General features: G+C 34.6%; 1 protein-coding gene across 1 annotated transcript in view; it reads right to left on the bottom strand.

Moving 5' to 3' along the window:
- Nucleotides 1-15,416, bottom strand: part of LOC137406128 (baculoviral IAP repeat-containing protein 7-like) — a 90,880-nt gene extending 75,464 nt beyond the window's left edge. The window contains exons 1-4 of the mRNA XM_068092659.1: nt 14,899-15,416; nt 13,788-13,963; nt 10,232-10,348; nt 9,152-9,373 (exon numbers count right to left, since the gene is read on the bottom strand). Of these exons, the coding sequence (XP_067948760.1) occupies nt 9,152-9,373; nt 10,232-10,348; nt 13,788-13,963; nt 14,899-15,416 (1,033 nt within the window). The remainder of the gene's footprint in view (nt 1-9,151; nt 9,374-10,231; nt 10,349-13,787; nt 13,964-14,898) is intronic.
- Nucleotides 15,417-15,897: the final 481 nt, after the last annotated feature.

Raw genomic sequence — 15,897 nt, 5'->3', positions numbered from 1 at the left:
TTACACACAAATAGATAGATTAATTTGAACGAAAATTGCCACAAAAAGCTTGAAAAGCTCGGTTTAATAAAAGTTAAGACCGAAAATTGAAACGCCAATAAAGCCGTGCGACCGATTGTAGAACTATTTAGCCGTGCACATTTCACGAGAAAACCGTGCTCATTTCATCAGTCTATGGCCATTTTTACTTGTATTCGAATTTATTCGAAGATTTCTGTAATAAACGTGGACCGTTTGAGGCGTAGACCGATTTACAGGTACGGAATTGTGGTACACAGTTTATCAGCCTGTGTTTTTTGTCCAATCACCGAAGGTTTCATTATTTGAAACGTTAGCCGAAATTCTTTACAACTAATGTACAAGCTAGGGCCGAACAACGCCCTTTCATGACGAGAACATTTTTTATTTTGCTACATTTTTATACGCGTGAATGCTCCTACGTGCTTTCTGTTAAAGATCGCTTATCAAAACCATTCTACATTCAACGCAACCAACTTTCAAACTGTGTATAGTACACAGTAGCTTGCCATTTTACTTCTAATTTTGCATTTCAGAGTTATAATAAACATATTTCTTTATTGTTGTTGAATTACATACATTACAGTAAATTAGGCCTACAGCTTTATAACACTTTTATAACAGCTTTTATTTTGCTGCAGTTTGCAGAAATCTTCGAGACGCATGAACGCTCATAGGTTTTCTATTATTGCTGTATTACTATATTAACAATATTGGTTATTTTAATAATATCAGTGCATTTTACTTATAATATTGGCCAACATTGCATTTCTCCTATTGCAAGGGAGAGATATAAACGTGTAATATTTTCCTTTCATTGTTGTTTGTCATGACCAAACACTTTTTAAATAAATTTTCTAAAAACCTATATAAATACCACAACTTCTCGATATTGCTACCTATGACGTTTTGAAATGTAAACAAAATTGTGTATTGGTTTTCTATTATTACTATATTAATAAAATTGATTATTCTAAGAATATCAGTGCATTTTACTTCTAATATTGGCCAATATTGCATTTCTCCTGTTGCAGGGGGAAAATATAAACATCTTTTTTATTCATTATTGCTTATTGTTGTATGTAATAACACCCACACCCAGTACATTACAGCTACCATTGCAGTTATCCTATTGCACTGCAGAGCCATTTGATTGCTAATATTGCATTTCTCAACCATTAGTACCCTTTATTTTTTGCCAATATCTCTGGCCATCTCTTTGGTCGTGGGCTGTATGACAGTGGAATTTCTAGTATACTTATTTGGTATAAGACAACAAGCACACAGCTATAGTTAAGGTTGACTTCCACAGCATTTAGCGCAATTAGATTTTATGAAACTTAAACTCACATTAACTCAAGTTTACACAAACACGGCATCAAAATTAAACACATAATGGGTGATTAAAAATATAAGTAAACCAAATGTTATGTAATACATGACACAGCTAAACAAAGGTAACAGCAGAACAAAAACTAGCGTATGACAAGTGACCACACATAACACTTGAACAAAGTACTAATCAGGGTAGGAATTGGGTTATAGAATCATCTAAAATACATCCACCACAATATATTATTGCGGTGGATGCCGGGCCATGACATTGTAACTCGTGTATATATTTTTATATGTTATATCTTGCATGCTGTGTTGTTCTTTTTATTATATCACTGTTTTACTCGTTATGCTATCACTTATCCTCACTCATATTGTTGTCTTATTTTATTGTATGTCCTTTTCATTATATTGTTGTTTTACTTATTATGCTATCACTTATTGTCACTTAAATTGTTGTCATACCAACACACTAGCGATCCTATTTATTCACCTTGTTAGCCAGTATTCTTACCGATAGCCATTAGCCGGAACGGGTGATATTATTATATAAATGAGCGCGCTTACTCAGTTGAGCAGAGCAGATAGCAGTACGGTCCTAGGCTAATTTGACTTCCTTCTATAATAAAAACTGGAATGAAATCACACACATTTTATTTCTTCATGAAATAGTCTACATCGTGCCAAGTAAAGGCTGGCAAAGTCCTTTGCAATATTTCACACAACAAGTATATTATAATATTGGTTTAGGCAAAAGGTAATCACTATAAACTGACTGCACGAAAATCGCCTCTGCACAGAGGGCACCATTTCAAATTTACGGCGCCAAGAGGCAGCAAATTGCAAGATTTATAAACTGCATACTTATCACTACTAGAACTAAAAATAGTTGTGTAAGTATAATTCAAGACATTTTAGCTTGTGAATGAAAAGTTCCAAATAGATCAACTCCAACCATCGTTGAATACATAACAAGCTAGATAGGAATATGCTTATTGAAAGACCCAATCATGCTAGAGTTATTAGTATCAATTCTGGCAACTTTAAGAGATAGTTTCATGTTGGTATAAAAAGAAAAGTACACTAGCTGATGAAAATAGAAGTACACTAGCTGATGACAATAGAAGTACACTAACTGATGACAATAGAAGTACGCTAGGCAATGACAATAGAAGTAAACTAGCTGATGACAACAAAAGTACACTAACTGATGACAACAAAAGTACACTAGCTGATGATAAAATAAATACGCTAGTTGGTAGCAATAGGAGTTGTGTTCTTCAACGTACTGAGTAAGAACTAAAGCTTAATTCATTAGCTATACATGCACACGTTCAAAATTAGGCAGCTTCTGCTGGGTCCTTCTGAATAATGCAGGACTTTTTGGGTGTCTCTGGGTTGGTAGGCTGTCTATTAGACCGAACGGCAGCCTCCTTTTTGTTTCTGGGTCCATTCACATTATCAGAGTGGACCGTTACAGTGCCAGAAATATCCTTTCTGCACGAAGGACACTGTGTTCTGGCTAGAGCACAATATGTACAGCTGACTAAAACAAAGCAATGATGAATTAGAATTTACATGTAGATGAAAATTGATGAAACAAAAAAATAGGAGTTGTCTGACCTTTTTTAAGAGTTTTGTAAGATTATCGCTGTTACACAACTAGCTTTCCATCTAGTTTAAAAAGTTAGATAAAGCTGTTTAGCTAAGTTTACAGTTTAAACATGAATGTGCTATTTTGTTATTAGCAAAATATTCAGTACTTTATAAAAACATTTTTGTGATGATATGTATGATGGGGTATCTAAAGGTCTTATCCAGGAAATATATGACAGTCGGCATCTGTTCGCAAAACTGCGAAGCAAAATAGATCACTGGCGAATATAGATAAGTTTCTATATATACATACATATTTATATATATAAATTGTTTTTTTACCCCGGTTAACCCATATGGGAGGTAATTTCTGCCCTAACTCGGGTCTCCTACCAGAGAGCTAGGAGTTTGAGCACTCAACCATTTTTGAACCAGTAGTGCATTTTTCACTGCCTTGTTCTGGTTCAGCTACAAGCAACGCAGGCCTTTTTGACCGTGCGACATTCCAGTCAGCATGGCTCTATTTATTGCACTCATCCTAAAGGTTGTAGACAATATACAAGCAAGGGTCTTGTCCAACTGCACCTGCGGGAAGGGTGCAGTTGTTGGGGTTTGAACCTAGGACCTAATGATCATTATCCCAATACCTTACCAACTGCACTATCTGTCCCGTATATATCTTTATACATATACATACATATTGAAAAGTAATAATTACTAGATATATATATATAATCTGGTGATAACTACTTTGCAATATGAAACTATAATAGTAATAAAATTGTTTTAAACTTGACTTAAACTTTCATCTTATTTAGTTATATATATACTTCCTTAGCAACAATGTAGTAAAAACACACAGCCTCTATTTGCAGTAAGCTAGGCAGACGCCATACTTGATCTTCGAGGAGATTGCCCTCACACAGTTTCAGGAGTAAACAATTCTTTATGATACAATACAATCAAGGAACTTTCCTTGAAGAGAATTATACCCGAGAAAAAACCTATATGCTCAAAAAAATCCAAATCAGTCATAAGATATCACTGATGCAGATTTTCGATCTAGCAGGGAGATGGAGCATTACCAGCTTTTTATCCAATATGAGAAATATTGATATAACTTTGTAGCAAAGCCTACAGCTTAAGGATTAATGTGCTATTTTGTTATTAACAAAATATTTAGTGCATTATACTAGCTTTTTAGTGATGTTATGTAGTAAAAGGGTCTTATTTAGAAAGTGTTTGAAAGTTTGTTTCATCCAATAAACCAGAAGGTTTATGCTAAACGCAACAATGGCTTTACAAATGAAATATTTAGCAGATTTTTGTGGTAATGCAACATTAGCTTCAAAATGTATAGAATTCATTGACTTTGTTATGTCTCCAATACGCACATAGACAACAATATCCAAAGCTTGTTCAAATTCAACATTCAATGTTTTTTAGAAAGATAATATAACAAAGGAATGAATAAATGTAATCAAGGCATGGATGAACGGTTACATGATGATAAACTCTCAAAGACATCAACATACTGTGCACAATCAGTACCAGATTCATGCGAGTAAAGATAATGTCTTACCAATATGTCCACATGGTAAGAGTGCCACACCTCTTTGCATGTGTTTGCAAATTATACAGCTTAGCTGTAACCCTTGGATCTGCTGTGAATTCACAACTAGTGTAGCTGAATCTAAAATTGAACAAAAGCATGCAAAAGCTGAAAATAGTATAAGATTAGTAATAGTAATAAAGCTTCGTAATAGTTTAGATAACAATATAAGTCAGGATGGAATTATTTTTAGTAAATCTATTTACTTGAGCCTAATGGAAGAGTTTCAGGCTCAGCAAGTTCATCATGCTCCTCCTCTAATGGTTGTGATATCTGATACGGTGTGCCGGGATCTTCAGTGGTTGCTGGTGGTGGTTGGACTGTTGACCGAGTGGCAGCCTCTTCTTGATCTCCAGGTCTATGAGGTGGAGTTACAACCTCTGGTGGTGCAGGCTCGCTGGCTATAGCTGTCTGCACTGCATCAAGCTGCCTCGCATCTTCTCTACGCTTCAGCATGGCTCGTATGATAGATGCTCGATCCACAAAATCAGGTCCACCGTACTTTAAAAACACAAAGTATGATGAGGCAAACAGATGAACCCTTTAATCAAAAACTTTGCAAACTGTGCTTTTTGACATCCAACTAAATAGGGCTGATACTAATATAATTTCAACCTTGTCAAACAAGTCATCAGTAACATCAAACAGTAAGTCATCAAACAAGTAACAGAGTTAAGCAAATGCTGCCCAACAGTAAATGCACCTCTATATTGCAGATAGCAAGCAGAAGCTAGTCCGCTTGAAATGCAATTTGAGTTCTCCAGCACAGACCTGATATATGTTTGTTGTGAGAACTGATCACATTTTACTAGTTGATAACTTTGTAGCAAAATTTATAGTTTCATTTTTCGATGTCACTTGACATGACGCTGCCATAATTGTGAGTAAGACACCTCTGTTCAGTAAGTCTAGATGCTGTTCATTTCTAGCGGCCAAGTAGCTTTGACAGCGAGTATGCAACTTGTGCAGATACATTTCAGAATCACAAGCAGGAGGTGCACAAATAAAACAAGCAATGAGCATCATTACTGTATTTTTATATTTCATATTTAATAAGTTAAGTGTCAGTTTAAGGTAAAGTAGCTTCTGATCACAGAAGTCTGATTTACATATAGAACACGTCTTTATAAACAGTAAGTCAAAGGAGAATTGGGCTAATAAATACAGACTAACTGACATTCATCTAACAAATTTGAAATACTATACCTCAATGTTCTGAATAAGCACCGCTTTCACTTCCTCTAGTGAGTACTCTGAAGAGAACATCTGAAGGACATTCTGAGTGGCTGTATTGTCCATCATTGAACGCAGCATTTCTGCTGTAACACTCTAAAAGAAAAGTTCCAACTAGATAATATTAAGCGTTCAAGAGAACTAAAATATTTTTCGATGATTTCAATGGTTATGAATGAATGTGGCGGCAGGTCGACATGCTTAGGAGTGAGAGGAGACAGCTCAGAGATATCACTGGGATGACCCTTCCTTGAATCGATATCAGCCTTGATGCTCTCTAGGGGCAAATGTTTTAGCACTCTGGATCTGGTCAGTGGCTACTGGCAAATCCCGCTAGATTCCGGGGCCCTGAAAAAGCAAGCATTTGCAACCTGCTCCGGTTTGTTGTAGTAGAAGTTTCAGCCATGTAGACTAACTTCTGTGCCAGCCGTTTTGCAGAGGGTGATGGGGCAAATGTTGCATGCCCTGCATTGGTAAACGCTGTTACTCTAGTTAGATGACATCATAGTCATTGCAGCAGACTTTGATGCACGTTTGAACCACAAAAGAAAGTGTTGAAGTATATATATATATATATATATATATATATATATATATATATATATATATATATATATATATATATATATATATATGTATATATATCAATATAAAATACCGATATTTATATATATATTTATAAATATATATACATGTATATACCTATATAATTATATAAGTATAAACAAATATATATATATATATATTTAAAACAAATACATGTATATATATTTATAAATATTTGCAGCCAGAAGGCCAAAAAGCAAAAACATTGAGAAAATCACATGCAAATGCCAGAAGCTTGAACAGCATTGGCAGGATGTAGTTTACTTCTGACTAGCTAGCTGATAGATGAACTTTGACTCTTTGCAGTTTAAAAAACATAACAGCAGTGGATAGCCAGGTAATAATAGTGATAAAAAAACTGTTACAGACTTTAATGCACTTAATAAGACCGGAACAACAGAGTGAATTACTCACATAAATGACTGGCTCCTTCGCTGGCTCTACGTATCTACCGTGCTCTTGTAATGTGGCTGCTACCCACTCTGCTCCCTTCTCTTGTATAACCAACTGACATTCTGGTGACTGCCTAGCATGTCTCCTCCAAACATTGTCTGTTGGTGCCCAGCCAGCCATTTCAACACCACAAGAGAAGCAGCAGACCACATCCTCTCGTCCTGAATAAGTTAAAATATAGTGACAAGTAGGAATGAATGAATAGGATAACATTGATATTCAAGAGAAGTCACACTTGGAATAATTGATTGCCAAGTTTGCAAAAAAAATGTTATAGAATATGCTTTGTTCAGCAACTAGAGTCGGTGAGCGCTTAGACTCGAGGGTGACAACTTCACAATCACAGTTATTGAGCAACCATCATTTGCAACAGCCTTTTAATAAATGGCTTAAAACTATAGGTGAATATTGCTAATCTAACTACACAAAGCAATGGCGGAAAACTATTCAACGTGATTTATGGTGCTGATCAATATATAAATATTTAAACTTCTTGAAGATGATCACAAATGTAAATGTATGCATTTCCAGAGTAAGACACACTTAAAATCAATTACTGCTCAATCTGTATAAATGCAACAGTATAATTACGCTTTTTTCAGAAACTAGTCAAAAAGCAACTCGGCCCAAGGGACACAACTCCACAATCAATGCTATTAAACAGGTGACATCAAAAACAGGCACAACATAAAAATTTGTAATTTATCAATGAATATGGCCATTTTTACTAGTCAGAGCAATGTAGAAGAACTATTCAGCCTGACATTTGGTGCTGATCAATATATAAATGTTTAGACTCTTTAAAGATGATCACAAAGGTAAATGTATTATATAATGCTCCCTCTACTTAGCCAAACTTTTAACCAGAAGTCATAAAAATTAAACACAAATATGATTACCATAAATCTAGATATTTCATAGAGGTAACTTCCTCTAGTTTAACTAATTAGTTCTGTACCATAAACATGTAAAACACTGACATGCAGATGGCAGGTGGCACCAAGTTGATATAAACAAACTGAGTGTATGTAGAACACTTCTTCATCGTAAGATCAGCTTGTGTAAGTATTAGATTATATAGGTTATAAAAACATACAGCAAAACCTCTACATACAATTCCCATAAGAATACATCATAATTCCTTTAAATAGTTTTGCAGCCAAAGTGGTATACATTAATTTATTAACAAATACTCTTCACAATTACAAACCGCAATAGAGCGCATATTCCACAGAAGAGACAAAAGTATAAATTTCATTAAAAATAATTAGAAAACGGTTTTTTTACTGTTTAAAAACAAGTGAACTCAAGTTGGACCTTGATGTTGCAAAAGATAGAACAGTGTCTAGATCAGACATGGGCAACGTGCAGCCTTCAGGTCACTGCGGCCTTTTCCCGCTTCAATGTGACCGTTTTGTTGCTGGCTAAAGAGAACAAAATTAAATGTATTTTTTCAATCTGAATACTGCAAAATTAGATTGTCAGTGTGGCATCATAAAGAATTTGCTTCTCTTATTGATGGAATAACGCAGTCATAATGAGTTATCAATGTGCTGGTCCTGCAGAAGAATAAAAAAGTTATTTTGCATGGAGAATCCCCTCTAACAGTTCCTTTTCACAACAAAATATTCAACGACTCTGCGGCAGTGAGTTCAGGTGCAGCAATGGCAAGTGCAGCAAAGATTTTATAAAATGAAAGCAAATAATAATAATACAGTCATTGCAATAACTGGACGAAGTTGAGTTTCTTCCAATTTCCATAAACTTCTAAAATTTTATAATGCTCAATTACTATCTGAAGATTCATGCTATGAACATCGACATTTTGAAAAACGGTGATATGGGGGTGAACATTATATTGCCTGCATGGGTAGTTAAAAGTTATGGAACATAGGTGATGGTAGCCTTTTATCAAATTACCATCTGAAATTGGCCTTATGCCCAAAAAGGTTTCCCACCCATAGTCTAGATAGATATAGAGATGTACAGCGACACCTACTCAAACTTAAATTAGTGTAAAGGTCACAAACCTTCAACTATTTTAGCTGATCCAATTGTAATTTCTTTCCTTTTTTGTTTTTTTATGGTTTGGTTTCAGTTTTAATTCTCTAAATTAAAGTTGGTAAAAAAATGCAGAGGCAATTCTGAACATTTTTCACAAGTTTTAAACAATTTACACATATAACCTAGTATTCACCTAGTACAACACATTCACCCATATAACCTAGTTGAAAGCCCATCATATGAGAGAGTGAGCATGGTGAATGATAAATCCTTGAGGATCCTTTGACCAAGTACCTGTGTAGAAAAGTTGATGCTCAATCATCTCAGAAGCCAGCTTGCTATTACCAGAAGGCCATGTGAGGAATGTATCTTTACGTCTCGAATCAACAACAAACTCAGGGTGTTTCGTAGACTCGGTGATAATTCCCAATTCTGTCTCAGTTGATGGTAAAGGAAGTGCATCATCATTGAAGATGTCAGCAAGTACATCAGGTGTATTTCTCACAGTTTTCACGCCTGCATGAGACAACATGCTGTGCTATTATAATGATATCTAACACGTTTTGCCACTCTTTCAGACACTGTAATGCAATGTAACGGATCAAGTATTCGCAGTCCCCTAACACTGGTGCACACTGAGTGTGATTTGAATGAAAATTGACCCAAATTTGTTGTGAGCATTAGTTTAATTGATCGACAGTAGATATGAAAATGTTTGGTTTCAAAAACCAAACATTTTCCAAACCAAGTTAATTGGTTTCAAAAGAAGAGCTGCTTCTTCAGAAAAAAAAGTTTTTCCGCCTCTTTAACCAATGTAAACCATCACAAAATGATACTGAATAAGCTCTATCTGCTGATAAAGCTATATTGTATTTACCAGTTGCAATGAATTCCAACATTTGAAATATATTTATAGTTCATTTTTCTTATATTTTATATCATGCTCAGACTCAACAGAATAAGAAAACAGCTTCAAGCCCAAATACTTCAAAAAAGATGGTGCTTCTGATACAAAAATACTCATGTAGATATCACAGATGTACGCAAAAAACTTGTCCTTGTCATCATATATTGTATAATCATGTCCATGCAGCTGTTATGTGGGTGCAACCGTAATCTACACAACGTGAATTTAGGTTCCGATTTAAAACAAAAATTGTAATTCTAAAAATGAAGTTATTGTGAAAACAGTAACTCACCATTTTTCAAGTACAAATCAGTGCCAGGAGAAGATAACAACAAGAAAACTCTGTAAAAATGCATTTGAATATCTGAGGAACAAAGGGCAATGTATTGGTTAAATGTAGTGATAGACATAAATGATTATACTAATGAAAACACCATAAGACAAACTATGAAGCTTTGATAACCCACCTTGCATAAACTGACAGTTCATTGATTTCTTACGATGAACCACATCAGGTACCATGCTGTTAGTCCAGTCACTGATTCGCAGTTTGCAGTAGAAACACTCCACTGTATCATCGGTACCTACAAGACAAGACAACTCTGTAATGTGTGCTTACAGGCAATGATCAGGGGCAGCAGCGATGTTAAAATAAATTTACTCATCCGAATTAATTCATACAAAAATACAATTGGGAATACGGTTGTGCTATTTACTTGCCTCACCAAGGATGACTCAACTATGCCATGAAAATTGAAAACATAATAAGGACAGCAGATTTGTAACAAATAAAATAAACAATGCTACAATGTTAGATTTATAACAGATAAACAAAAGACTTGTAGTCACAAAATCAGGAATATATCACATATTTAAGATTGGAAGCTTTTAGCATCTTGTGAAAGCTTGTTTGCTTCTGGTCTTTTCCATTTAATTAAACTCTTTAACTCAACTGTCAACGGAACTCTCAAACTGTAACATTTTTAGAGGACTTAGAAAGAAATATTAATGCGTAGCAGTATGGAAGAGCAAGGAACAACTTTGGAGCTTTGTTTAGCGGAATTAAAAAGATACAATATATCATGGTATTTCAGCTCATGTTATGACTCTCACCTTTCAGCGCTAAAACCAGTCAAGTAACAAATACAATTTCAGATTAACTAGTGACTACAGACCAGTAGCAATTGATAAAGTAGTAAGAGACATTAATGATTGATCACACTGCTACCTGATAGGTTTAGTAGGTTGCGTTCTGAAATCAAGTCAAAACTAGAGTTCAGTTTTATAAGAAAGAAAAAAGTCATAAAAAACTCTGATATAAGTGATAAGAACAGGAAGTGAGTTTTACATTGTCAGCTCATTGGTAATTAACAGCTCATGCCTCAGTAACACGAGTAAACTCTTTTTATAGATCACTTTATATTTGTAACAGATGACCTTGACATAAAGACAGGCATTACGTTTGCAGTTTAGCTGCTGATAAAAGTTTGTATTGTTCATTGTGGTATATTTTGTTATCACAAATACCTAATACTAGTTAGAAAGTGAATAAAATGATAAAATTCAAAAGATTTATAATATTTTATTATGAAAATGTACATTTACTAACTTTTTTAGCCGTCTTGCTGGTGCAAAAGCCCTTCTATAGGCTAACATATCGAAATCGTTAAAAATATATTTCTAAAGCTACAGCTAACACGTAAAAAAACTGATGAATCTTTTTATACTTGCCCAAGCATACACAAGCTTCATCCACATCTCTGAATTATAAAGGTTGCAGAGAATGTTTTTGCCGCATTGAAGTTTTTTAATAGATTTACATAGCACAAAGCTAGTGCCTTCACAGCTATGATTGAATGAAAACACATTTTTGAAATCATCTTTCTATAAATTGAATTGAAATTACAATCATTAAAACTACTTTAAAGTGGCTGTACAGCACTTGTAAAGTTATGGTTTACCATCAATTGTGACAATGAACTATTATATATCCACAAATTAAATAGTAAAATAAAAAACACCATACAGTTAAACCTCAGCGTATTAACTAGTTTCCATATTTGGTTTATATGTTAAAACCAATGTAAGACCAAATGTTCTTATAAAAACTTGTTTAGTTTGACCCAAAACTAAAAACTACAAAACAAATATTTACGATAATCACATGGAGCACTAAAAGAAATGGATTATGTAATACTGTGCAAAAATTCAGAGCTAAAATTTAAATGATATGCTAAAAACAAATTACCAAAATGATAATCTTTAAAGGTTATCATTTTTATTTAAACGGAGAGACACGTGAAATGAAATGCGAGCTCAAGCAGTGTTTGCGTCAGATGGTAGGGTGAGTGATAGAAAGACATGATATAACTTAATCTAACTTACACGACATATCATTTAAATTAACTTGATTTACAATTTTTTTACTCATTTTCTCTACTTTTACTTATAAAAATTCTGACGCTTCCAAGATTTCAGAAGTCATATGTTGAATATGGCTTCATGTGTTGAGGCAATTATTTGTACACATTTAATTGAACATTTCAAGCAATTTCAATGTGGAGGTGAGTGTGCGCATTTTATTTCATCAATTAGCAAAAATACACCATTAAGCAAAAAGAAACATAGCTACAATATCGATTAAATGAGAAAAAATAAATGAAAGCCAAATTTATACATACAGTGTAGTAAGGCATGATGAGACCCACATGCGCAGTGGCACTGCGGCTAGTCGAGACACTGAACTCATAGAGGCTGGCATAGCTTGGCAATGAAAACAAAATTCACACTTCACCAAAAATAGACAAGTAGGTCGGTGTTGATTGTAAGTCGAGGTCTGACTATTTAAAATGCTCTGGCTTGTTTCCAAGTCAAAGCATTCCAAATAAACATGTCCATTAAATTCAAATATGCACATAAATATTAAATCAAGCATTTACAAAGTTGGATGGAAAATGCAGCAACGCTTTCCTACACACTTCCATTGCTTATCTGAAATTGATAAGGATACCACATTTCGAGTTGTGTGGCAAGACACCTCATTCTGAGTGAGATATGCATCATAATCACATTGGTTGATTGAACTGGTGAAACCCGCTTAAATAAAAACAGAAAATTTGAAGTGTGATGTCTTTATGATAAAAGTTAACTTTCCCGAGTTAAAAAGCAGTATATGTCACTTCCAGCAAGTTGTGGTAACATCGTATATGATAATCCTTCACAAAAAGTTTCTAACATTATATGTTACACTTTGTTCAATCAAGTCTTATTGCATTCAACAAGGTTATAGATATGAACTCTTCTCTCTGTGTGACTGCAAACTATAAATTGCAGCGGCTGAACCCTTTTAAAACAAGAGGATATAACAGTTCATGAACCGCCAATAAAGGTTACACATACTCAGAATGATCAGTTTATCAGACACTGATGAGTCATCATATAAATTAATTGAAATGCTGGCTGCATAGTTATTCACAGAAGTTAAAGGGAGTCTAGCAATTCAACAAGTTATCATAATCATTATTAACAAGTCTCCAACAAGTTATCATATGACAAGACGCAGTTAGCAATTAGCCTATATTTTCCAATGCGATCTAGAAATATCCAACACAACTTGGAAATACCCAATCGTAATGATTGATTATAACATTATTATTTGGTCTGGTATGTTCACTTGTACCGTGTGCATTGTGAGGAGAGCACATGTAGTAATGTGTTTAGAATTCTAACTGATTCATCTGCAAGTCTAGTCACATCCTGGCTAAACTAAAGAGACTTTTTACCACAACTGAAGACGAACAAGGTACTATCAGGCACTCGGGTAAGTGTGACTATTAATGTCGTTTGATTAATATAAGTTTAGTTCACATTACTTGACTAGTAATTAACTCTGCTTTGCACTGTCCTGCACTTTGCACTCATAACTACACGCAACAATTACTAAGTATGAGTAGATGTGAAATCTTAAGCAAAACTACTGTCAGCCATTAATTAGCCTTTGACTTGGTGAAAGTAAGTACTTACCATGAATATATGTGAACCCTGAGGCTGCCAGTTCTCTTGGTGATACAATTGTTGATTTGGGCCAAACATTGAATGTCTTTCTTCTTTGTGTTTCATAATTGAATGTGGAGAGAATTTGCTCAATATTTGGAAAAGGCTTCCTGATGACTTCTATGGACTGCTTGGGTAGGATTGACCTGATAAGTAATGGTTAATTTGGTGTTAAACGCACTCATATATATACAGCGGAAGCTCTATTTATGAAAGACTCTACATACAAAATTTTCAAGTTACGGAATATCTTTGGGTAGACACTTCTAGATGCGGAAGTTAAAAGGCTTTCGTACTTTGGTCCATTTGCTTCCCGATGGGCTGAATAAGGATGCACCTTACTCAGTTTGCTTTGCTAACATAAGTCGCTAAAGAGCATGCGGTTTTTCAATTTAGAGTTATCATCTATCATGTGCAGGAGAAGATAACCTTCAATTCTAACAATGAAAGTTCTGTCTTTCCCGTATTGTGACAGTTTTTCACATAGCCAATGTAAATAAATGTTTCCATTTGCGTTTTTGAGAAAATTTATTCTGAGCAAAACAAAAACAAAACAACATCACAACATCCCGCCTTCTGACCCCATCTTCCAACTTCTAGGGTATTTTTAGACACATATATACTGCCAATGCCAAAGGTTAGCAGACATGCCATTCATAGTTTTTATTTACTGTTTGCGCTTTTTTGTGTTTTAAAGCAAACTTTTTCTATTGATCATGAGCGATACGTGAAAAGTTGTTGACAACTGAGTGTGGCAACCATCCTTGAGTAGTGACTAGAAGTAATGCTAATTGTAAACTTTATAATCACACAAATGACTTACAAAGTCATGTGGCAAAATCTGTCTTTAGTGAATACTACATAGAAAATACTTTTTATTGCTTCCAGCAGAAATATGATCATTATTTTTATAATGAGCTGCTGCACACTTACTTGATCTTCATAAATTATACTTGTGCTGTCTACATTATGATTAGTGGTACTTGATTGACAGCAAAAATTCTCATGGGAAGCTATAGATACTAACAGGCAGATTCTATAAATGTAATGAAATTACACAAATTTAGAGATTAAAAAATACCTGAGCTGACATTGTGTGCGATACAATTTATTCAACTCTTCTGGACTGATAGGAACCTCCTCAGCATCTGTATTCTCCCCAGCACCCATTACAAGGGTGATGTGTTGATCGCTATGATGTTCATTTGAGAATAGCTGCGCTTCACCTTCATCCATTTGGCTTTCATTTTGAGGAGCTCGAAGAATCACTGGACCAAACTCGACAGTAGACAGCGAGTTATCAGGAAATGGAATACCAATATCTTGTCGGTTTGTCTGCGAGTGATTTTTTAAAAATGGGCAGGTTTTTGAATATACTCGGTGCCAAGCCAAAGGATCATGGGTAGAGTGCAAATTCGTCACTTCCAGTTTGCAAAAATGGCAGTGGTACTTCTGTGATCCATCGATGGCTGCTAGAGCAAATCCTGCACTGCTATATCGTATGGCTGGTATTTCAGAATCACGACCAGAATTGACAAATGTCTTGAGTCGATGACGCTCACTGGCATAATTTGCATTTGAAATTAAAACATCTCCCATCTCTGGTCACTCCGCAGTGCTGAAAATACACTTTATATCATTGTGAGAACAATAAGTGAATGTTTCCTAATTGGGCTATAACCCTAAACTTTTTTCCTAAAAAAGGAATTTCAACTTACCATAACTTATATGTTTAAAATCTATATGTAAAAAAAACTTATATGTATAAAAGGCTATCAGGTTATGATGGAACATAACCTGAAGGCCTTACAATGAACGGAGGTTATATAAAGAACCAGTTATGATTCCAAATATATATAAACTGAAAAAAAACAGGAAATTTATCGAAGCTTGCAAGAATTTGTCTGGTGAAATTTTCTGATAAGTTTTAATTATATATGGATTGAGTAGCCTTACCTATTTTATTCTGCAATTTATTAAAACAAAATTCAAGCTACACCTACTATGATTTGACTAATAATACCATTCACCATCTAGCCTCACCTATTTTAAAATTTCTACATTATACGTTATTTTCATA

The sequence above is a fragment of the Watersipora subatra genome, chromosome 10 (assembly GCF_963576615.1).
Source record: "Watersipora subatra chromosome 10, tzWatSuba1.1, whole genome shotgun sequence".
NCBI classification, from domain to species: Eukaryota; Metazoa; Bryozoa; class Gymnolaemata; order Cheilostomatida; family Watersiporidae; genus Watersipora; species Watersipora subatra.
Note: the sequence above shows the minus strand (reverse complement) of the source record. Positions and strands in the feature narration are given on the sequence as shown.